General features: G+C 41.9%; 1 protein-coding gene and 1 long non-coding RNA gene across 5 annotated transcripts; one reads left to right on the top strand and one right to left on the bottom strand.

Annotated features, from left to right (window-relative positions):
- Nucleotides 1-1,235: 1,235 nt before the first annotated feature.
- On the bottom strand, nt 1,236-24,761 carry HEATR3 (HEAT repeat containing 3). 4 transcript variants are annotated; one of them, XM_042437446.1, is made up of 16 exons: nt 24,623-24,746; nt 19,333-19,484; nt 18,402-18,574; nt 17,670-17,757; nt 16,309-16,421; nt 15,979-16,088; nt 14,679-14,819; nt 12,024-12,304; nt 10,866-10,956; nt 9,927-10,081; nt 8,292-8,374; nt 5,770-5,906; nt 5,374-5,462; nt 3,747-3,890; nt 3,451-3,627; nt 1,236-2,572 (listed from the first exon to the last, which is right to left on the bottom strand). In XM_042437446.1, the coding sequence occupies exons 3-16, from the start codon at nt 18,452-18,454 to the stop codon at nt 2,456-2,458; spliced, it is 1,779 nt and encodes a 592-aa protein (XP_042293380.1). In that variant the 5' UTR covers nt 18,455-18,574; nt 19,333-19,484; nt 24,623-24,746; the 3' UTR covers nt 1,236-2,455. The 4 variants fall into 4 exon arrangements, with proteins under 4 accessions (XP_042293380.1, XP_042293381.1, XP_042293382.1 ...); XM_042437447.1 differs by lacking the exon at nt 24,623-24,746 and adding an exon at nt 21,379-21,514; XM_042437448.1 differs by lacking the exon at nt 19,333-19,484 and having other exon boundaries at nt 24,623-24,761.
- On the top strand, nt 21,574-24,939 carry LOC121914218. Its single transcript, XR_006100490.1, has 2 exons — nt 21,574-21,999; nt 24,690-24,939. It is a non-coding gene; the product is annotated as an uncharacterized LOC121914218 (long non-coding RNA).
- The last annotated feature ends 266 nt before the right edge of the window (nt 24,940-25,205 follow it).

The following is a 25,205-nucleotide window of genomic DNA, read 5'->3' as shown; positions in this document are numbered from 1 at the left end:
TGACAGGCAAGATTAAATGTTTTACAGAATTACAGTTTCCAGGATTCCCTAGCATTGAGCCAAGGCAGTTAAAGTGGTCTGAAACAGGAATATTTTTGCAGTGTGTCTCTGTTTTATACCACTTGCTGGGCTAAAAGTAGTTGCAGATATGAAATTGGACACATAGTGAACTGGATAGTGCAGGGAGCAGAAGGCCAAGACAGAATCTGTTCTCTTTCCTGGAGTTTATTTATTTATTGACATATTTATGAAACTACCTCTGTCCAGAAGAGCCCCCAGGGCCACATTTAAAAAAAAACAAAACGTTAGAACAATCTCATGTAAGCCAAACAAACAAAAAACAAGACAGGAAATAAAAACCAATAAACCAGAGGCTCACCGTATCCTGGCCTGCATGAATGGAGTATAGAAATGCACTCTAACATATTGTGATACAGGTGTCTGTAGCAAAACTTAGTTCAACGGATGCTGCCAGAAACCCCTATCCCTATCCTAGTTTCCATCCATCCCCAGTTTTAAGCCACTTAACTGGCTCACAGTAAAGGGAACTAGTTTAGTGCCACCTATACTGAAAAAAATATACTATTTGCCAACTGTTCAGCAAACACATTTCAAGGTGGCAGGTGTAGGCAGTGTTGCAGAGTGACACCCACAGCTGTTGTTACTGCTCAGCAGTAGGAGCCAATGGTAATCTATCATTTATAGAGCCAAGACTGGAAAAACCCAGGCGACAAATGGCCTACGAAGAGGGTCTAGGATACCACATTTTAGCCACCAGAGGGGAATCCTAAAGAAGAAATAATCACAGGAGTGGGACTTAACTCTTTGAGTTAACCAAGTTCTAACAGAGGTAAAGCTTCTTTTTACTGAGACTGAATTTGGTGGGTTTGGCCTATATAGCACCTAAAAGTTTTTTTCAGATGAAAAGTACAAGGGCGTTTTGAGAAATTCAATGTTCTCGGCCTAAGAAAGGGGCAGATGGCCTCACCCAGGACATAAACAGCCTGGATCTCAAGAACAGCGACTTTTTCTTTTGCTAATGGAGCTGAAATTTTATTGCCTGGGTTTTATAACTCTTTGTCTCCCAGAGCCCATGTGGCCAAAGAGAGGTGAGGCTTCCAGCTGCATCGCTATCCCTCCAGAGCATCCTAACTGACAACAAAGGCAACATCTCAAGAAAATGTAAGCCTGTGAGTCTAACACTGTCATTTGTTTTCTTCTCTTGTACAATTTTCAACACCTTTGTCTGTTGAAGAATCCAGTGGAACTTTGAAAGCTTGCATAATGCAATCTATCTATCTATCTATCTTGCTGTTTTCCCAGGACTGGGATTCATTTTGTGCATTTTTGGTTGACCCAATAAAGGCATCACTGTTTTGGAAATTTTGGATCTTATTGTATATCCAATCATCTATGAAACATTTCATATTTGCCCATCCATGGCACCTACAAGACCAATGCTAGCTACCAGGGACTGGAATTTTCTTCCTCCTAGTTTAGAAAGTACAATAAATATATACTACGAGCTGAAAGAGTTAAGGTTTTTTTGTCCCCATGGACACTCATGGGCACATCACACTCTCTCAGCCTCAGAGGATGGCAATGGCAAATCCCCCCTGAAGAAACATGCCAAGAAAACCCCATGATATGAATGCCTTAGGGTCACCATATGAGGAAAGGACTTGAAGGCACACAACAACAAGAAGATACATTTTAGATTTTCTAATGTGGATAAGATCAGGAACATAACCCAGGTTTGCAAGCTCTCTTCCTTCTCTATTAATAATCATTACCATTGTCGTTAATTTGATTTATATACCATCTTACTTCTTAAGTTCTGAACGTTGTAATCATTTCTAGAGCTAATCAAGAGTACAGTAATGTATCTGCACTGTTTTAATGTTAACATTAAATTTCCTCCATTTACAACCAAGATTAATATTAATGTTAATTCTGGCTTGTACTAACTATGGCTACTAATTAAAACTAGTGCAGACCTAAATGTGCCATGATTAGCTGTAGAAATCAAATGAGGGAGTATCATGTGAAAAGGAGGAAGAAATAAGGGAAGAAGGGTAAAAACCTGTGAGATGCCCTTCCAATCCATGTATAGGTCTAAAACATTAGATGTGTGACAGGCTTTTGTCCATGAATCTCAAATGTTCATTCAATTTTAGGCAGGCAGGCTGCTAGATCTGATGCTGGTTTAACTGATTTATGAATTGAGTTTAAAAGTTTCCAATCATGATGTTAAGGCAACATTCTGGTGTTTGTGGATGCCAAATGCATCATTTATTTCAAATTTTACTTTTCATCTGTAAAAAAATTCTCAGCCAAAGCAAACATACCACACTCCTCTCCTCTTCACTACAAGTTGGTATATAATTCCAGGTCAAAAATGTTTAACAAATAATAACAAAAAATATAGCTTTATGGTCTTTTTATGCTTCAAAAGTTATTTTTTCTTCTCCAGTGTTTCCTGATAAGCAATGAATCTTCTTAAATTCAGCTTCACATTGTCCAGCACACATAACTGATCAGTGCTATATTGTCCTTTTCCTTCTTTCCGTATCTACAATTGAAAAAGAAATAAAGAGAGATCACTTTACTGATATTCTTCAAAGAGCAGCAACCTAAGTCATCTGACAAAAGCAATTGTCCCTTTCAACACCAGGACAAAGATATCACCTGCACAAAGCAATGATATACTTAGGAAGAAAACATTAATTTCCTTCACTCCTTCAGAAACTGTGATAGCTTGAAGATTGCAAACTTCAAACTGGGCAGTTAGCAAAGTGAGCATGTTCCAGGCATTACTTCTTTAACAGAAAACTTAACGTTAGTGCAGAAATGATATGGAAGGAATAGGAATATGTTTTAACACCCCCCAAAAGAAGAGCAGTTCAACACGTTTCAACAAACGTAGCATAAGCTTTCATAGACTTGATCTACATCTTCAGATGCAACCAAATACACCAGGTCTATGAAAGCTCATGCTACAATGTCTTTTGCTTAGTTAATTTCAAAGGTACTACAAGATCCTTTTGCATATTGATATTCCAGACTGACATGGCTACATCTGACTATTTCAAGAAACTTTTTATTAAAAACTGCACACTATGTGCATGTGAAACATCTGGATCAGTTAAGCCTTGCATAAGTAGAACCTTCTAGAGCACACACAAAGGCCTCCTCCAAAATTTATCCACGATGATATTTTCCCCCACCAGTCTCCAAATTTTTTATGATTTCCATTTTAGTAGTCAAAATTATAGAGCTATGCTATGGCCACCTTTGGCCATCTCAGGTTCAAGTGACTTATTGGGAGCTTTTTAATGTAGTTACTGTTAACAGTGGGTGCAACTATAGTTTCTGAGATTTGGGGCCCGACACAGTAAACCATATAATCCCCTCCATTCCTCCCTCTTAACTGTGATACAATACACTTACTCGTGATTTGAAAACTGGCTGGAAATCCCTAAGTACATGGAGCAGTCTTATTTGCTCCGCTGCCCTTTCAGCTTCTTTTCCATCAGCGAAAACGTCAAAGAGGGCATCCAAAGCTTCTCCCACTACCACAAGAGAAGGATCCTTTGTTGTAACATCAAGGAGGAATTTTCCTATCATCTGGAATGACACACACACACACACACATCAAAACAATACAACCATCTTGCAAGCAGTACCTCAATTGCTTTGATTAAAAAAATAGAAATAGAAAGGATGATCTCACCACCAAGTTTTACCTTTAGGGTTTCTGCAGTGTCTTCCACTTTTGCAAGCACACTTCCAGCAATTCCCAGAATGCTAACTACGTTTACACGGACACTAATGTTACTACTGTGAATACCAGCTTCACACAATGTCATCAGCTGCTCAGGTGTCATGCTCTGTTTAAAATAATAAGCATATATATATATTTAAAGTGGGGGTGAAAGAGAAGAATAAAGTGGGGGTGAAAGAGAAGAATAACAATGGAGAGGAGGTGTAATGGCTAGCCTTCCTATTTTTAAAGACTAAAACTTAAATCTTGCTGGAGGCTTCTATCTAAGTTTTTTGGGAGGGAAGGGGAGTAATTTCCCCCCATCCAAGTATCAAACTTACAAAAGAAGAAATATAGCACTTTAGAACTGTCTATGAACCCTTCCGTGTTCTTCTAGCACCAGAGACAGTAAAGAATATAAACTCGTTTATGTACGTGCAGCAGTGCTATTCTGCAGCCCAAGTGCACATTGTTAGAACAGTCTCGACAATGTATATGTATACATAATAATAACAAAGGGAATGTGAGAATCCTTTGGATAGGAAAGGATACTGTCATGCCCTGCCTCCAGGATCCTGGCATGTCCTCTGAGTCTGATGGCTCTGATGGAGAGGATGAGAGCCCAGGGGGCATGCCAGATCTGCAGCAACTCCAGGAGGTGAGCCTGCAGCCAGCACAGGAGCAGAGTTCCCAGCAGCTACAAAAGCAAAGTTCATGACAGCCACAAACCTCAGCTAAAGAAACAAACCTACCACAGAGAGATGCCTGGAAAAAGGAAGACGTTGATGTTTAAGGAAAAAGCACACCACTAATAAAAAGCACCTCCGAGACCCGGCTGGGCTATAAATATCCCAGCACCTCTCTCAGTCTAGTATGGCTGACAACCATCCACTTTCCTTGGGAGAAAGCCACGCTGGTGCCCCGTTCCTTGATTGACTGCTTGTTGCTTGGACTCTGACTATTCTTTCAGATTATCATTTGGACTGCTTTCCTGGACTGCCTATTGACTCATGAAGAACGTAGATTGGATTAGATCACACTGCTTTTCTACAGATGCCTTGGTGAGCTTGAACTCTCTCTCTTTCTCATGCCCTGCTTAAAATGCTGAGGCTTCAGACTGGGAGTTTGATTAGCTTCCCAAAGGCAAAACAGGACAGATATTGAGGTAAAGGGAGACCTCCCGATCATTCATGTCTGCTGTTTCACCTCAACTCTTACAACCCACCATCCCTGCCATACACACGCAGGCAGACTCTTTGCCTTAATATGAGTGTCCAATATCAGATCTCTTTCCTCCCATGGAGCACACAGACTCCTCTTGCTATTATGGATCTCACTTTACAAATACAGTTAAGCTGTATTCCCCTTTGATGTGTCCCTTAACCTACATATGCTGAAGAAGGTGCGGTGCATAGCTTCACCACACCCTCCATAGGCTTCCTTACAGATACGTGTTTGTGTGTGTGTGTGTGTGTGTGAGAGAGAGAGAGAGAGAGAGAGAGAGAGAGAAAGAGTCTTCTCACAGCTATCACATAAATTCCAACAAGAAAAACAGAATTGCCCTTCTCAATAAAAAGATTATGAGGAGGGAGACAAGGAAAACATCTCACCTGAGATATATTATTTGATGCCAACATTTGCAAGAGCGCCCGCAAAGCACTGGTTACGGCTTCCAGAAACTCCACTTGTGTTGAAAATTCTGCCCAACAGTATAAATACCAATAAAGTTAGCTCAAGGCTCATCCTGCCAAGTACGTTTACACACTTACTTAGAATCTAATTTCACTGAAATGAATATTAAATGGACTCTCCTTATTTGGAGGCCTTTGAACAAAGTTGGCTGTTCATCTTCTGGGGATGTTTTAGTTGTGTATTCCTGCATGGCAGGGAGTTGGACTAGGAAACAGAGCAAGTAACAGCAGAGGGATGAAGGGGAGCAAAAGGGAAGAAAGGGAAGAAGCAGAGCCAGCAGTGAGCCAGGTATAGCACAGATGCCCAAAACATACCTGGCTGAGAAAAAATTAACTGGGATAGGTGATGTGAGAGGGACTGAAGGACGGACGCTCCCCCAAGACAATCCACATCAGACACTAACAAGATGCTATGAAGGCAGGTTAGAGCTCTGTACTGAACCATGTTCAATCTGAAGTGGAAAAAATGAAAAGAATCAATATGTACTTTAATCTCTTCTTCTAATCAGCAAATAAGGGGCCTCCCCCCCCCCTTTTTTTTGGTTGATCCTTATATTCCCACATGGGTAATCTGCTGAGGAACACATATTGGTGGGAGGCAGAAACTGGAGAAAAGTTACTGCTGGGAACTACAAATCCATGCTGGCCATGGGACTGAGAGAGACGTAGACTCATCTATACAGGAGAATTAATGCAGTTTAACATCACTTTAACTGCCATTGCTAAATGCTATGGAACTCTGGGATTTGTAGTTTTGTGAGATATTTAGCAACTACTGTACAAATCCCAGGATATGGCAGTTAAAGCAGTGTCAAACTCAGATGGAGACAAAGACTTATGTTTATTCTACCACAGCAAGTTTCTGGTGACAGGGAAAACAAAACACTAAGTCAAAAGGAACTAGAGCTTGGTGACAAGATGTTTGTAGCATGTGCATCCAGCTAAGCGTCTATGCATGTGCACACACTCAAACATACACAAACGATATGTGAATGGCCCCACCTAAGCTATGGAATTTTTTGCTTGGGAGGAAATGTTGGCATCCTCTTTGACAGCATTTTATAGATGGCAAGAACCTTCTTGTTAAGGCAGGCCTTTGGTTTATGAATTTTATTAGAAGTTTTATCTATGGCATCTGCCAGTTTTTATTTTACCTTTGTTTTTGGATTTCATTGAATTTTATGACTGGTTTTGATAGCTATTATCCATCTTGAGTGATGTGTTAAATAAAATCCAACAAACCAGCACACAATTATTTTCATAGAAATGTTTTGCCTAGAGACTTTATCTACTGATTGGCTGAATGAAGTGAAGATTCAGCTTCATCTTATTTGTCCAGCGTATCCTGTGTTTGTAACATGATAACTCCAGCAACACTGAGATATCAGAATGGAGTTTGGTACACCTATTTAGGACACAGAGTTCTATGTTTCACATCAGAATGATCTTTTCATAGCAGGAAAGGGAACATACAATATGCAACTTAAATCAACGTAAACTGTGTGCATTATATGGATTTACATATAATCATTTAAACCACCGATGGGTAATTGCAAAGAAGGCAAGGGGCATTCACCAATGTACCCCCCGTGGGACTTCACCAGACATAATAGGAAGTCGCATCACATGACTACCTGAGTGTTCCCCCCCCCTTGCTCATTTTTGGCCATTCGCACGGGGGTTAAACATGGTTGGCGTACTGGGGGTGACACTACTGCACTTGTCAGTGGTTTTGAACTTGTTTGGGCAAAAAGGTTTTAAAAGACTGGGGTGGGTCTGATGGTCACATCTGCTCCACAGGCTACACTTTACCCATGCCTAATGTAAACCATTGTGTAAGCCAGCATGGTACAGTGGTTGGAGTCTTGGACTAGGACCCTGGAGACCAGGGTTCAAATCTCCCCTTGGCCATGGAATCACACAGGGTGACCTTGGGTAAGTCACATACTCTCAGTTCCAGAGGAAGGCAATGGCAAACCCCCTCTAAACAAATCTTGCCAAGAAAACCCCATGATTAGGTCGCCTTAGGATCTCCATAAGTAGGAAATTACTTGAAACTGATTATCAGAGTTTTCAGGAGTTGAATTCCATTGTTGGGTGGGACAAATGGGTAGGAACCAACAAACCCCCAAAGCATTTTAGCTTACAGCTAACTAGCAATGCTTTTGGAGAGCCATTTCAACCGGGGGGGGGGGGGAACCTAAACCAAAGCTGGGATGACATCAAATGATGTCATAGGGAAGAGGGTGCAGTCAGGAGGATTTAGCCTAAGAAGCCCTGTTGTGTGTGTTGCTTGCCTTCAAGTCATTTCTAACTTATGGTGACCCTAAAAGAGTTTGCCATTGTCATCCTCTGAGACTGAAAGAGTGTGACTTGCACAAGGTCACCAAGTAGGCAGGCATTCATGGCCAAGCGGGAATTCGAACCCTGGTCACCAGAGTCATAGGCTAGCACTCAAACCAGCACAACTCTATGGTCAACTTCTGGCATAGTTGTGCTAGAGGACCTAGAGATTCCTAGAGAGAACATGTTAATCAAAACTGCAAGTAATCAAATCCACAAAAGTCAAAGCTGCAAATATGGAGAGTGAACTGTATTCTTGTTTTCTTAAAAAAGAGAGAAGGTCACAGAATTGGTGACTACCAACCTTAAATGACTTCACTTATTCAGACAATACACATTTTCAGTGCCCTGGTTGGATCACACTAAAGCTTGATCCATTTCAAGTTCTCTTAATCAACAACAGCTAATAGGATATAGCCATTAATGGCGCATAGAGAAACAGTGACATCCTAGCAAGGCAACTAGCCACACAATAAAAATGAATTAACACCTACTTTTTAATCAGTGGCTTCCAAGCTGGGCTATGTGTGCAGATGTCAACAGCAGCATTGCTGGGAAAAGCAGTTTTTTCGAGTATCTAGGAAAAGAAAGAGGAAAAAATACTGTTATGCTTCAGCAAATTGGCAAGAGGACTGCTGTCAAAACATTGCTATTGATAGGATTCTGCAAGACAAGAGTGTAGAACAGGGAGCAAAATTAAGATTACTAGGAACACTGCCTTTCATTTTTGTTTCTTTGTTTCATATTTTCTAAAAAAACGTGTTCTTAGTTCTTATGGCAGCGAAGGAATCTGCAAAGCCTAGCTAGTCATGGCTTTTTCTTTTCCCCCCTTCTCCTCCTAGCTTTCAAGTTTAATTCCTGTCCATCAGATATCCTTCAATAACCAGCTTTTTAAATGAACAGCTCTAAAACCATCACCACCCCAAACACAAACAAAAACAAAACTGTTTTTCATGTGACAGAAAGACTGGCTGGAATGTCCTTTGCTACTCTCAAAAAGTAGACTCACTGGATCAATTGTTGAATCCAAAAAGGTTCTTAAATGTAGATGTATGTTTTATCTGGGTTTTTTTGTATGGTTTTTAATCAATGTTATAGTGTTTTAATGTGACGTTTTAAAACTGATTTTAAAACCTTTTTAAACCTTTTAATTAGATGTTATGGAAGCCGCCTTGGGTCCCAGGATGGGAGAAAGGTGGCATATAAAGTAAACACAACCAGCATGATGTAGTGGTTTGAGCATTGGAGACCAGAGTTCGAATCCCAGCTTGGCCATGAAACCCACTGGGTGACCTTGGGCATACACTCTCTCAGCCTCTGAAGATGGCAATGGCAAATCCCCTCTAAAGAAACATGCCAAGAAAATCCCATGATAGGGTTACCTTAGGGTTGCTGTAAGTTGGAAATTAGTTGAAGGCATTCAAGAACAACAAACAAATAAATAAAATCTAACTGAGGTTAGATCTATACTGGCTAGAATAATGCCCAACTGTTACCTGTATGTTCCAGAGCTATACCAGGTGGCTGTCTACACAGTGTCCCACTGTGCTTTTGCCTGAGGCCAGAAATGAGAAGCCAGAATAGATCCCATGGCTGGGTGTCTCATTCTGACCTCAGAGGAGCGACTCTGGCCTTGCATCATCAAGGGCCGGGGAAAATCACTGCAAATGGCCTGCGTAGTCATGTATTGAACCATGTAGACATGCTCTGCCCCAGTCAGGATTAACAATACGTTTTAGGCCCATCATTCCAGAAAGAAAAGTACAAAGTCACCTTTTGGAGTACAGAATTAACTAGCTATGGAATTATTTACAAAGGGGTGGACACATTCCAGGGTTTCACCATGCTACTGTACAAACCATTCTGAGCAAACAGAGGTAACATGTAATCACTCCTATTGATTGTTGGGGACAAGGCAGCGTTACAAAATGGAATCTGGGTGAATGTTTTTAGCTGAAATTTCTTTCCAAAAAAAAAAAAAAAAAAGAAAGAAAGAAAGAAAGAAAGGGGAGTGGAAGGAATGCCTTGGCCTGCACCAGACCTTCCCTCCAAAGGGAAGCCCTCAGGCTGCAAAATTCTGACCTGTGATTCAGGTCTTGATGGAATCAGGGATGAAAGATGGATCCTACCTTCTTAGGCACAAGGTGGTTCATAAGGGCTGTGTGAATCTCAGCTGAAAGACACAGCGGTGACAGCAACGTCCCTCCTTCATCATAACTGTTGTCCATAAAAGTATCACTCTCATCGCTACTGGATAACTCTTCCCATTCATCATCAGAGGGATCTACAAACGTACAAAACAGACATGAAAAGAAAATCCTGGGTCCCTTTTTTTACATCCAGTTATAGCAATGTGATTACACTTTAACAGCCATGGTCCATCCTATTGAATCCTGAAATTAGCAGTTTATGGAACTTTCTACTAGAGGCCTCCAGTACAGACCCCATGATTCCACAGGACACAGCCATGGCAATTAAAATGGTGGACGTTGACCACAGAGTCACACTGGAGGACCTAGAGAGAACATATTAATCCAATCCAGGAATAATCAAATCTGCAAAAGTCAAAGTCACAAGTGTGGCGGGCTGACTGTATTTTGTTTTTAAAATGAACTAATGAATGCTAGTTAACTCAAATTTGTCTTAGCCTGCAGTACCATGTTTTGATAGGTGTCCCTAACCGCATGTACAGACAAAGCTGGAGGCAGACCTGGGAGATTCATTTCTTCACAGGGCCTCTAGGAACCCCAATACTGTTTTCCTCTGCAGGGCTCAAATAAAATGTATGAGAGAGAATAAATTTCCGCTGAGAGAGAATAAATTTCCGCTGTTTGGTAACTAGAGGAAGGAGAATGAGGGAAAGAAAGGCCAAATGAGCACTATGGTGGGGATTGGGAGGAGAGAAAAACTAGTGAGAAAGAAAAACAGTAGAGGCTGTAGGAGGAAGGGAGAAAGAAAGAGGAAAGGGAAAGAGAAAGAACAGTAGGGTGCTGGTGACTAAGGAATTCAAGCAAAGGTGCTAATTCTGCTACAGTAGCACCAAATAAATGAGAAGACAACATACATACCTTCATTGCAGCACATGTTAACAATGATCTCCAGGGCTGTCTGCTGAGCCAGAAGTAAAGCTGCTACCTGTTTCACTTCCTGTGTATTGCGCTATAAAACAAAGATGATAGGAATCTTTGTTACTATTTTCCAGACTATATTCAGATTACTTTTTTTCATTTGGATGAGTACTGTCTATGCAGACTGGCAGAGGTTTGCCAGGGACTCTTGGGCAGCAGTCTTTCCTCTCAGCTGGTTTGTTGTTGATTGCTATCAACTTAGCTTCAACCTATGGCAACCCTATGAATGAGAGATCTAAAAGATACCTGCTCAGGCCTTGCAAACACAGAAATGTGGCTTCCTCAACTGAATCTATCCACCTGTAATGGGGTCATTATCTTTTCTCACCATTTTCTTCCTTAGCAAAGACTATCACCTTTTCTATCACATCATCTCATGTGTACAAAGTATGATAGCCTCAGTTTGATCATTTGGGTTTCTGGGAAGGGTTCAGGCTCAGTTTCCTCCAAGACCCATTTTCTTCCAGTCAGCTTTTTTCACTGTCCAGCTTTCACAATAATACCTAGAAATCAGAAATACCATGACATAGATGATCTTGGTATTCATCAAAGCATCTCCGACAGATGGCCATCCAGCCTCCGTTTGAAGACCTCCAAGGAGGGAGACTCCACTACACTCCGAGGAAGGAGTGTGTTTCACTGCTGAACAGCCCTTACTGTCAGGAAGTTCCTCCTAATGTTGAGGTGGAATCTCTTTTCCTGCAGCTTGCATTCATTGCTCCGGGTCCTAGTCTCTGGAGCAGCAGAAAACAAGCTTGCTCCCTTCTCAATATTACATCCCTTCAAAAATTTAAACAGAGCTATCATATCACCTCTTAACCTTCTTTTCTCCAGGCTAAACATCCCCAGCTCCCTAAGGCATTCCTCATAGGGCAAGGTTTCCAGACCCTTCACCATTTTAGTTGCCCTCCTAATGCCTAAACAGCATTTCTAAATGCTCAACGGAAGTTTAAAGTAACTGAACTGTCAGAAACTTGGGAGAAAATTTCACTGAGGATAGAACTCTTCTTTGGAGAAGACAATGCTCTCATTTTGCCTCTCCCACAAAGCTACACCCCTGCGTTTAGCACTCCATAAGCCAGCATCAACCCCACTCACTGGAAGTAGATCCGAAACATCGTTTTGCCCTTTGGCAGTTTCTTTAGGCACTTCCTCCATCTCCTCATCTTCTTTAAGGACTGTGTTGTCTACTTCTGTCACATTTGCCTCGGGTTCTAACTCAGCAGAGCTTTTCAATCTTTCCGTTTCCGCTTCCTTCATCCGGATAACGGTCTCACCGGCGTCTATTGCTAAGCATTCCGAGAAAATCTTCAGGATGGCATTAATGGTGCCTGCTTGGCTGGCAGAGGGTAGGGTGTTCTTTATATTCCAAGTGACACCTTAAGCAAGGAAGAGATTAAGGTAGGCATCAACCAATCATGGACACCATAGCATCATCAGGACAGTACAGAATAACAAAACAAAACTTGCAGCCACCATCTGACTCCAGGTATGTTCCCACTAACTTTCTACTATCTTACAGAACCATCTTATGTATTTTTACTAATAAGAAAATAATCAAGCATTACTTATTTCATCTAGGAGACTAGGACACAGAACAATGGATTCAAAGTACAGGAAAAGAGATTCCACCTAAACATTAGGAAAAAACGTCCTGATGGTAAGAGCGATTTGACATTGGAATATGTCGCCTCGGAGTGTGATGAAGTCTCCTTTTTTGGAGGTTTTTCAACAGAGGCTGGATGGCTATCTCTCAGGAGTACTTGATTGTGTATTCCTGCATGGCAAAATGGGGTTGGATTGGATGGCCCTTGGCATCTGTTTCAACTCTATAATTCTATGATCTATTTCCTACCTTTCTGCATTAAAGGACACTCAAGGTAGGTAACAGGGCTGGAGAAATCCTGACTTTCCCTGTTGGGTTGCAGCAGTGTGCTGAAGTAAACAATGCAATAAAATGTGAGCAGGGAAAGAATGGGATTTACTCTAGACGATCCTACTGTAGCCGTGTGTGCTTCTGTTAGACAGGCAAGGTAAATAGCTGCCTCCAGAATCACTAAATGAGCATGTCTGGTATGGGGGGGAAATCATCCCAGAATGCATTTTGGAAGCTTTCAAGTGGTGTCTAGAAGATACAACATATTTTTGTTTACTATTGCAAAAACTTATCTGACTTGTTTGTTTCATTTCAGATGTGCATAATACTAGTTTTGAATAAAAAGTTTCCTGAAACATATTGGGCCGCTTTTCTTTTTTATACTGTAGAAATCTATCATCCTTTCTATGTTATTTTTACCTCTGGTATCCAAATTTCTGTTGTAGTAAAACCCAGGAACACATCTGCTTCATTAACTGAAGCATAGCTTTAAATACACATTAAATGTAAAATCTTAATGGAATTCAACCTTAAAATACTCAGTGCATGCAACAGTGTTGTCCTTCCTCCAGCAAGCAAAGATCTTTTTATTCTGAAGATGTCTCAGCCACTGACCGGGTTGTTTAGAAAGGAACTGTGCTTTCAATGCATTTTGTGCCTAATGTTTTTGGATTTTCAACCAGGCATTCAGAATTTAGCTTTGGCTACTGTGATAATGAATACATTTAACAGATAGATTGTCAACTGACCAATAAATGTTTAAATGTTCATTTTTAACACTGTACAATGGGAATGTACAAACCATTGAGGACATAAACCAACATAAATGGACCAGAAGGGTACAGAGACAGGATCAATTAATATAATAATTGCTTTCAGTGTATGCAGCCCAACTGACTAATATCCCTGATTTTTGCATCATGCATACATAGCAACCATCACAGTCCATGTGGTGCTTATCGCTCAATTGCTAATCTCAATGCATCAAAGGAGTCAAATTTATTTTGCAGAGGCTACAGGAATTTGGCAGGCCCTGTCTGTGTTGCTGTGACATCGACCCAGTTAAAGTGCAGATCAAATTGCATCGCCAGCATGCTTCAAAATCCCAGGAGGCAGGGGTGAACTCATAATTAAAACAACTTCACAAACTTCAGTAAAAATGATCTCCTCTTGAGAATCAGTCAAGAAGCTAAATCCGGGTAGAATTCAATGGTTAAAATCTTTGGAAGCCATTTAGCTAACACCAGGCTAATAGTGTTTTCTAAATGTTTGGGACATGTAATAAACTAATTCCCTGAGCATGCAGGGGGCTAGGAGGAGGGAAGAGAAGTAATGGCTAGACTAGGCTCTTTGTTTTGCTGTCTAGCTTGTCTTGAAAGCCAGGTGTAGTGGTTTGAGCTCTGGATGATGATTCTGGAGACCAGGGTTCGAATATTGGCTCAGCCATGGAAACCCACTGGGTGATCTTGGGCAAGTCACACTCTTTCAGCCTCAGAGGATAGCAATGGCAAACCCCCTCTGAAGACACTTGCCAAAAAAGCTCCATGACAGGGTGGCCATAGGGTGACACCTTAAGTTGGAAGCAACTTAAAGCCACACAACAACAAAACTAATTTGTCTTTACAGCCAATTTACACATCCTATTCCAAAACTGATAGGAAGTAACCTTACATCAACCTAGTTCAGGTACTGCCTACATTGACTGGCAACAGCTGTCTAGGATTTGAGGTACAAGAATTTTCCAGCCTCACCTGGAGATGCTACTGATTAAACCTGAGACTATCTTGCAACCCAGGTACTCTTCCACTGAGCAACATCCCCTCCTGAAATACCCCCGAGCAACAATATATTCAACAATATATTCACTTAAAACCTGCCTGCCACCAGTGTCCGTAAAAGAATGTGCTCCATGTCTTTGTCAGATGACAGCATGACTGTTTCCAGCACCTGATGTACTGAAGCATCAAAGGATAAAAGCAGGTCTGGGTTGTCTTCTGTCACTGCCTGCAAACAGGATGCTGTGGGGACAGGAAAAGACCATCAACTTTTAAACGGAGGCCACAATTCCAAGTTGTCTGTCAGAAATATCTGAGTCTTTAGCTGTACCATATTTATGTCAAGAGAAAAGAATGAGGAACATTAGGCCCTGCGGACCAACCCAAGTCTTGTTGGTTTCAACCTGGCTCTTCTATGGTCCCAATTTGACCCTTCTGGGTTTTCCCAGATGACCTCCATCTCGTTTCAATGACACTGCCATTTGGTGGATTCCCAACTTTTGGACAGATCACACACACACAGTTGAAATGCTTAGTTACTGGCAGTAAAAGGTATCCGATAAAATCTGCAGGTGTTTTTGGCCTCACTTCTTTTACTTTTGTAGATATTTTGGTGCACTGATGGTTGTTATTAATCTAAAGGGACCCATGGGCATACAGACATATGGACAAAAAGGAGAAAGTTCATCAGTGTAAATCTGCTTCTGTATAGCCACCTTTGTTATTGTGGGCTTTTGTCTTCCAAGAACAGTCACACAATGTGATCTCTGTGCTATTCTTATTGATTTTTAAACATCATTTTTAAACCACTCAGTTCTGCCTCTGCTGCTATTGGATCTGATCTTCATCTGCTGCTGTATTTAAGGTGGTTGCATTTTTTACTGTCATTTCCCCCACTATATACTACTGTGGAATGAGGAAAAAGTAATAATCACAACCTTAAGCAGGATAGAAATTTCTGCAGTACATACAAATAAAAAAATCCTGCCCCAAATCTCATCCACATAATTGCTCATTTGGGCTATGTGGCCATGTTCTAGAAGAGTATATACGCACACACCCCAACTCCTTCCAGGCAATCTCTGAAGATGCCAGCCACAGAGGCTGGCAAAACATCAGGAATAAACTCTTCTAGAACATGGCCACATAGCGCAAAAAACCCACAAAAAAACTATGGATGCTGGCCATGAAAGCCTTTGACTTCACAAAAATTTATTTAGATCTTAGAAAAGGTCCTTTTTGGGCTGCAGCTCTCCGAATCTCTTAGCCATTGTGGCTAGTAGCTGTCTGGGAACTGTCGTTCACAAAAGGTAACCTAGTTCTGCATAACAGTGAGAAGTAGATTATATCATATTTGGCTGCATGGTTGTAGTGAGGAAATCAACGCCTTTTTTATACTTACCCACTGCAATAGCAAGATCCACATTTGTACGAAATCTCTTCAGATACTGTAGCAGAACATGTAAGCAGTCTTCTTTGTTGAATATGGATACTGCTGTACTGTTGCATTCACTAACAGAGAAATGAAAGGAGCTTTTGCAAACTTTCCTGAAATCAGGTTGGGCCACTAGTGGGAACTGCAGTATACATTTCCCACAATGCAACTCCTGTGCTATGGCACATCTGCCTTTGCCACTTAAGCCCAGCATAGAGTCCCATTGATGGAGGAGGCACTTTGCCCAGGATGCCTCTCAGATGGCCCTGACATTAAAACTATCCTTTTATTGCTTACCAGACATTCCAGAGCAGGTTCACTGCCTCATATGCAATGTCTTCAATATAGTTCTTGTTGGTGTCTTTGGCTTCCTTTAGAGAGCCATTGCTTTCCTCAAGTCCAGCCCGACACTTGTTTGATGACGACAGTCCAAAAACAAAATGGAAAAAAAAGTGGATGCGAAACCAAAAGGAGAATAAGTCAAAGCATAGCCAATAATCAGCTTCTAGTAATACAGCATCCTCCTTTTCCAGGACACGTCCTACGTTTCAACCATCTGTCCAGGTGGAATTTCAAAATGTCCCCCATTTTGAGCACAACCAAGAACCAAGTGTTTTTAAGCTTTTATTTTGGAATGTGCTACATTTGTCTTGAATGTCTTGTGGTACTTTGTTCTCCTTTGCAGTTAGGACATCTGGTCACACTGTCCATATCCGTGGATTCAACCATCCACGACTTGAAAATGTTAATATATATCCCAAAAGTAAACCTTGATTTTCCCATTTTATATAAGGGGCGCAATTTGACTACGCTATTGTATTTAGTAGAACTTGAGCATCCATGGATTCTGGGATCCATGGAGGGGTTCCTGGAAACAAACCCCAGCAGGTACCAAGGACCTACTGCATACAATTATGTAGATTTCCAGAGGAAATGTTACTTGAATTAGTGGTGTAACAAGGGAGGTACGAGTTCTTTCCCACCTCCAGAAAAAGGCTCATTTCAGGAACAGTAATGTTTTGTACTGCAAAAGCAATCCCTTATTTTGTTATTGCTGCTGCAAGGTATTTATTTCTATATTTTGAGGCCTCTGCTCCTTTTGAATTCTTAACCACCTTAACATTTGCTTCTCACCTAGCAAGCGGTGAATAGTAAAATGCATCTCCTGCATTCTGAAAGGAGAAGGCCTTCTGGGCTGTGACATCCAACTGGTGGAATGTCCTTTCCCTGGAGGCCTAACTGGTGCTAATGTTTTTCAAGGTGGGTGGAGAAAGTGAGCTCTGTGGGCTTCATGAAACTGCGGAACCCCTATTTCCTTCCCTGTGAAGCTCTCTGAGAGACCCCCAAAGTCCACTGTGTAAAACTCATTCAACTTCCCAAAAATACATGGTAATTATCTGATATCAGCCCACAGTACATCTGTTGTTGTTGTGTGTCTTGAAATCATTTCCGACTTATGGCAACCTAGCATAGTACATCCTCAGCACTCTGGTGTGGATTTCCAGCAGCTCCAGTTAGAAGGATCCTAACTGCAAGGGGGAAAACAATATTTAGGAGAACCATTGCCAACCAGAGTAAATGGTTCTAGCATGATTCAAACCCAGGTCTTCCTAATTCACAGTTCAGTCCCTTCCCTGAGCCACCATACTTTCACGTACCTCTTTCAATAAAGCTACAAGAGGAGTCATAACATCTTTGGTGACCATGTCATCACAAACTTCAAATCCTCCACAAGCACTGAGATTTCTGTTAACAAAGCATAAAGACATTGCACCTTGGGATCAGCTGTCTTATATGTATTGTCGTAAGTTGTAGTCAACCTGATGGCACTTAACAACAATAAACAATTCTAGTACATTTTATAATTTAATCATGGACAATATAAATGGAAATGGTCAGTTTGCAAAAAGGGGATGGGAAATGGACTTAAACATAACAAGTTCCGGATTTGTATGGTTGAAAATTTGAAGATCTCCTCCCTTTCAATCCAAATCAGCTTCCCTTAACGAATACTCCTTGAAATTGATACACAAATAGCATCTTACTCCAGTTAAGTTAGCAAGAATTAGAGGCAACATGTCTCCCAAGTGCTGGAGGAGTTGTGATTGTATGGGCACATTTTTACACAAATGGTTACACTGTGACAAGATCTATCAATTTTGGCTCTCTGTACTTTCAGTTATCTTAGGTATCACAAACCAGAGTCTGGTCCCGTGCCCTGGGCTATTACCTTTGACTGTATTTATTGGTGACAATAAGAACTTAAAGTATAAATATACAATATGCAATCTGTTTTCATTTGGAAGAACTGGAAGACTGGCTGATTGCTCATGGAGAATTGTTTTCCCCTGAGTCTGCTCTGCTATTTCACTACCACCACCAACACTCACCGGAGAGCTCCTGTTGCTGTCTCTCGAACTGCTAGGCTCTGATCGAGCAGCATGGGGCCCAAACACCGGACCACATCTCTTTGCACAAAAGCCGGGATTGTTTGTTTCTGCTGCAAGAGTTTGGAAATGCTGGCACAAGCAAATTCCCTGACATCAGCGCTGGGGTGCTGCAGCTAAAGAGAGAGAGAGGGGACACAGTTAGGGAGATGAGAATGCCAGACTGGAAATGCCAGGACCACCTCGCCACTGGATTGCCAGGTGTAGCTGTACTTAACCAGTCATGGCATGATGCTGTTGGTGGTGGGAGACAGACTTCTGTGCTGTGCCACCCATTATAGAATATCCTCCCCATAAAGGCCTGATTGGCACCTACACTGCTGCCATGCCAGCATCAAGTGAAAACATGGCTATTTACACAAACTTTTACAGCCTAACTGGTTTTACACAGTATGTAGAGAGATCTTGTAGCACCTTTGAGACTAACTGAAAGAAAAAAGTTGGCAGCATGATGAAATGCAGCCCAAAGCATTTCCGACTTATGGCGAGCCTATGACAGGACTTTCACAGGGTTTTCTATGCAAGTTTCTTCAGAGAGGGTTTGACCTTCCCATCCTCTGAAGCTGAGAGAGTGTGACTTGCCTAAGATCACTCAGGGGTTTCACAGCCTATAAAGCATGACTCTAGAACGGTTATGGGTACTTCACTGTAGAAATATTGCAGTTTGACAAGCAGCTGGAATATATGAACACAACAAGATGTGGGATTTGCAACAAAATGTTGCCACACTGATTACACATTTAGAACTGGAGCTACAATACTCTCTTCTGTATCTCTACTTTGCAGGATTGCTGTCAAGATTACCAAAATGTTTATGGACATCTTTGAACATTTACCAAGCAAACAAACACAACCCTTGAGTAACAATACGTACAACGGGGAAAGGAAGCAAAATGTTGCCATGTGGAGACACTCTCTGGAGTCTGGGTGGTAAACTGGTAATCTCAGTTGTAATCCCTTATAATATAAAATGCAGCAGACAAGTTTGGAATTACTGTTTTTCTAAATAGTTGGCAACAACGTGACCTGCAAAGCAATCATATGTAACATGAAGAAGAAACCAGGCACTGATTTACAACTCTTCCTTGAGGCAAGATATAAAGAAATATAATAATAATAATAATAATAATAATAATAATAGCCAGCTTCATGTAGCGTTTGAGCATTGGACAGCACCAGTGTTTCCTAAATCTCGACCCTCCATGTGTTTGGGACTTCAACACCCAGAGGCCCCAGCAAGCTTTGCCAACAGTCTGAAATTCTGGGAGCTGAAGTCCAAAACATCTGGAGGACCAAAATTTGGGAAACACTGGACTACAGTCTGGAGATCAGGGTTCAATTCTCCGCTGAAACATAAAAATTCAGAATTCTGTAGGATGGAACCACGGCATTGGTGTCAAACTGCATTATTTTTAAAGTGTAGATGTACCCATAATCTAGACTAGTCATGTTTTATAGGCCATGAAATCCACTGAGTGACCTTAGGCAAGTCACACTCTCTCAGCCTCAGAGGATGGCAAGGCCAAACCCTCTCTGAAGAAACCTGACTGTGATAAGTTCGTCTTAGGGTTGCCACGTCAGACATGACTTTGGAGCATCTACACTGCACGTTTAATGCAGTTTGACACCGCTTTAACTGCCTTAGCAATGTCATTCAGCATCCTGTGTTGGTAGTTTAGGGTGGGGGATTTAGATGTCTTAAGCTGCATCTGCACTGCAGAAATAATGCAGTTTGACACTACTTCAAATGCCACGGCTCAAAGCTATAGAATCCTGGGAATTGTACTTTTGTGAGATATTTAGCCTTCTCTGTCAGAGAGGTCTGGTGTCACAACAATCCACCATTCCTAGGAAATTCTATAGCATAGAGCCATGGCAGTTAAAGTGGTGTCAAACTGCATTATCTCTGTAGTGTGGATACAGTACATCCCTGGAGTGTTCTGAACGCCTCCACATACACTCATATCTACATCCAATGAGATCTGTGGCTGGTGGGATCCTGGGTAGCCATGTTGACCATATTATGTGGCAAAATACAACAAAATCCAAAACCCACATAGCTCTATGGGGCCAAATAAAATGCACAACGTATACTAAGCAATCTTCTAAAGCTGCAAAGGCTGCTTCTTCGTCAGCCAAGGAGGCCAAAAATCATAGAGGAGAAGAAAAGGGATTCAGTCTTCAGAGTGGCAGCAGCCCTGAAGGCACACAACAACAACAACAACAACCCACAGATCCTCACTATTCCCAGTTGGTTGGCTACTTCTTCATTAGTAAACCTTTGCAAGAATCACAAAAATAGACCAGGTTCTGTTGTTGTTGTTGTTGTTTCTGGTCATCTGGCAACCAGGCACCTTACAATTCCTTGCCAAACCCACAACACCTACAACTCTGGGATTCCTTAAAGCAGTTCAAGTGATGTCAAACTGCATTATTCCTGCAGTGCAGATGCCTCCCAAACAATCAAAATGCCCCCTTCCCCCAGTTCTCTTGTCTGCAAGGCTTCCTTTTAGGATGGAGCCAGGACAGTTAAAAGTGGTGTCAACCTGCATTATTTGGGCAGCGCAGATGCCCCTAGCCTTGCTCCAGATCTGCCCCCTGGTTCTCCTTCTGACAAGGCTTCCTTTCAGGATGGAGCCAAAGCAGTTCAAGTGGTGTCAAACTGCATTATTTCCACAGTGCAGATCCCCCCCAGCCTCTCTCCCAATCTCCCCAGGCTCTCTTGCTTAGAAGGCTTCCTCTTAGGCTGGAGCCAGGGCCGTTCAAGTGGCATCAACCTGCATGATTTCTTCAGTGCAGATGCCCCCTTCCTCTCTTCAGCTCTGCCCTGCTTCTCCTGGGGGCAAGGCTTCCTTTCTCTCCTCCATGGCTGGGGCTGCAACAATGCCTTGCCAAGCCCCTAAAAGGCCAGGATCCTTACTTTCTCCAGGAGCTCCGTGGCAGGAGATGCTGCTCCGGGGCCAGGCTGGCTCTCCTTCTCCAGGCTCATCCTCCCTGCGGGGGCAAAAGGCATTGGACGGAACCGCTTGGCCTTGCTTTTGCCCATGATCCCAGGCGGAAAGCCAGGCAGGAACCCAGCTGGAAGGCCCTTTGCACGTGGCCAAGGCCCTACTCCGCCCCGGATGAGCCTGCGAGAGGGCTGGGCTGCAGGAGGAGCAGCTCCGCTCCACAAGCCTTGTTGCAAGCAGGAGAACCAGGGGGGCATCTGCACTGCACTGCACAGCACAAATCACTCAGTTTGACACCACTCCAACTGCCCTGGCTCCACCTGAAAAGGAAGCCTTGCAAACAAGAAAAGCAGAGGGAGATTGGGAGAGAGGATGGGGGTGCACCTGCACTGGAGAAATGACCCCCTTTGAATGGCCCTGGCTCCATCTTGCAAGGAAGGCTGGCCAGAAGGAAAACCAAGGGAGAGTTGGAGAGAGGATGGGAGGCACCTGCACTGTAGAAATAATGTAGTTTGACAGCACTTGAACTGCCCTGGCTCCATCCTAAAAGGAAGCCTTGCAAGCAGGAGAACTAGGGGAAGATGTGGAGAGAGGTAAGCGAGAGGTTCTGAGATGGAAGCAAATGGTTGCATTTGCTGTTACTGGGTCCAACATGGACAACTAGGCTGCTCCACATTGGCTTATCACAATAAGACAGAATTCTAAGAATTGCATCTCCCCCGCTCAAAAAAACAATTCTGGTTTATTATGACATCTGAATAGCCCCAATGTATCCTCAATGTTGGGAAAATGGTGCAGGGCTTCTGTCCAGATCAAACATTCCTGAGATTATATCCAAATTCAGACATATGATCAAATAAAATTCATCATTTTTATGACCCAACTAAAATTCAACAAGAATGTGGGATTTTAGGTCCAAAACACACTGCAGAAATAATCCAGTCTGAGACCACTTTAAACTGCCCTGGCTCAGTGCTAGAGAATCCTGGGAATTGTAGTTTATTGTGGCACCAGACCTCTCTGACAGAGAAGGCTAAATGTCTCACAGAACTGCGGTTCCCAGAATTCCCTAGCATTAAGCAAGGGCAGTTAAAGCGTTCTCAAACTGGATTATTTCTGCAGTGTGATTTGGACCTCTGTTGGTTCTAGTAAAGTTACTGCCTACTTGTCTCTCTTACTTTCTTCTCCCCTGCTTTTATTATTGTGATTGATATTGACGTGTATTGTTTTTTATTGTCCTTTTCTGATGCTGTAACCCACCTTGATTCCCCATGAAAAGGCAGGCTGCAAATAAATTATTATTATTATTATTATTTGCTGAGATAATGTAATTTCAAAAAAAATGATGGCTGGATTTGCTTCTTCTCTGCATCCTTACTGTTTTAATTAAAGCAGTACTACTCAAGAGTGTTAGTCCATGGGTTGCTGCATAGTCCACAAAAAGTCTCCAAGAAAAAAAGAGAATCATAGCCAATGAAATGGTACGGGTCCCTGATGTTTGGGTGGTGGTGGGGATTATCAGTTTTCCAGATCAGAAAACCAGAAAATCACTGGATTAGGCTATGAGCAGAGACTGCATTTTACATACAATTTAATCTTTACATGCATTTCAATCTCTGTACAGTACAGGGATTTACATGAACCAACACCCTCAGAGGCAGTACTCTGCAAACATTTATGGGTGACGTTTCCATTTATTACCCCTCAAAACGAGTTCCGTTGATTCAAAGAATAATTTTTTCTCCGTCTCCCAGGTAGATACTTTAGTGGGAGAAAGGACAGAGGGGATAACATTGTTCTTCTACTTATTTTGGAAAGAAGGAAAATTCAGGGACTACTATTGCCCTGCTCCAGAATACAAAACTTAGGCCCCATACAGACAGGCCAAAATAAAGTTGCTTCAGGTCACTGTGTACTAAGAGTCCAGAAGTTGCACCAAAGCTGCACTCCAGCCCTTAGTACTGGATCGTGGTTTTGGCGCGGCATCTGGACTCTTAGTACATTAGTACATGCATCATTAAAACAGCATACTTCCAAAGTGACCTGAAGCAGATTTATTTTGGACTGTCTGTATGGGGCCTAAGACACATCTCTTAGGGTCTGGAAACCATGCCCTATGAGGAACGACTTAGGGAGCTGGGGATGTTTAACCTGGAGAAGAGAAGGTTAAGAGGTGATATGATAGCCCTGTTTAAATATTTGAAGGGATGTCATATTGAGGAGGGAGCAAGCTTGTTTTCTGCTGCTCCAGAGAACAAGACCTGGAGCAATGGATGCAAGCTAAAGGAAAAGAGATTCCACGTCAACATTAGGAGGAACTTCCTGACAGTAAGGGCTGTTTGACAGTGAAATACACTCCCTCGGATTGTGGTGGAGTCTCCATCCTTAAAGGTCTTTAAACAGAAGTTGGATGGCCATCTGTCGGGGATGCTTTGATTTAGATTTCCTGCATGGCAGAATGGGATTGGACTAGATGGCCCTTGTGGTCTCTTCTAACTCTATGATTCTATGATTCTTCCCTTACCATTGCCAAAATTTCTAAATTGACTGTAATAAGACTTGTTCAACAGGTAGGTCGGTATAAGAAGTATATTTTTAAGTACAGCAAATCATTTCTAAACAGTCTTCTATCGCTGTCATTCCTTTTAGCGGAACTGAAAAATGTACGTTGCACTCTGGCTCTTTTAAACTGCAAGGGTTAAAAAAACCATAGGTCCATTCTAAATTTTGGTTAGTTTTACCTTTATAATTCAGTTGTAATTAGTCTAGTTTTAACTAACCCATCCAAATATCTGAAAGCTTGGATTTACATTTTGATTTTTCTTTACTCTTAAGATCCCCCCTCTGAGTTATTTTTCTAAAATATTGGAGTTAAAGATGAGTATTGCTTTAATCTTACCAGTCAACATTTGCTATATTTTCAACCTCTTATGCTGAAATTGTTCAGAAGTTTCCGCAACTCCCATTTTAGGTTATTTCTTTTCACACTACAAAAGAATCCCATGCGACCACATGCCTCCCAGGACTGTATCTTACTGTGCAATCCTATTCACTGTTACTAAATAATTCTCCCCATATGCAATGAGGCTTGCTCTCAGGAAAGCGTACCTAGGATTACAGCCTTCATTTTTGTTTCAATGATATGCTGAACACATTAATACAAAAAACAAGTTGTTTCTCCCAATAGAATATTATAATGCAAAAAGTCTTGTATACCGTATTATGCAGGTGAGTAGCTGCAGTCAGTCTTGTTAAACTGGACTCGATATTTTTTATCTTTCAGGTTGTTCGGTGTCATGCCTTGATCAAGAATCGTTTCCCATTACGTCCTGAGGTCTCCTTCTCCATTAGATGTCTCAGTTTAAAATGTTCAGACTGCAAGGATGCCTAAATGAGGTTGCCTCAATTACCGGAAGCGGGTGCGACACAGGCATGTCCGGACTAGTCCCTGAGCGATTACGAGCTTGATTCTGCTGTTGCTAGTTATCAAAAAAGGCATTACATTCAACAGAAATAAACAATTTGTAAAACTACAAATTTAGTACCAATACAACATGTATAGAGAGCTAGTGTGGTAGAGTGGTTTGAACAATGGACTAGGTCAAATCCCAGTTTGGTCATGGAAACCCACTGGGTGACCTTGGGCAAGTCACACTTTCTCAGCCTCAGAGCAGAGCAAAGACAAGCCCCCCCCCCGAAGAAATCTCGATAAGAAAACCCTGTGATAGGTTTGTCTTAGGGTCAGCATAAATCAGGAATGAAGGCACACAAAATCAATACATATGTGTTCCCCTCCCAT

The sequence above is a fragment of the Sceloporus undulatus genome, chromosome 8, assembly GCF_019175285.1.
Source record: "Sceloporus undulatus isolate JIND9_A2432 ecotype Alabama chromosome 8, SceUnd_v1.1, whole genome shotgun sequence".
Classification (NCBI taxonomy): Eukaryota; Metazoa; Chordata; class Lepidosauria; order Squamata; family Phrynosomatidae; genus Sceloporus; species Sceloporus undulatus.
This window is presented reverse-complemented; position numbering and strand designations above follow the sequence as displayed.

Coding starts and splice junctions, on each gene's coding strand:
- HEATR3 (XM_042437445.1), bottom strand. CDS start 21,504: ATGGGCAAAAGCAAGGCCAAGCGGTTCCGTCCAATGCCTTTTGCCCCC. Junction 16,089..16,308: donor AACCTGCTCTGGAATGTCTG/GTAAGCAATAAA, acceptor TTTCTCTGTTAG/TGAATGCAACAGTACAGCAG. Junction 10,082..10,865: donor TAACATGTGCTGCAATGAAG/GTATGTATGTTG, acceptor GTACGTTTGTAG/ATCCCTCTGATGATGAATGG.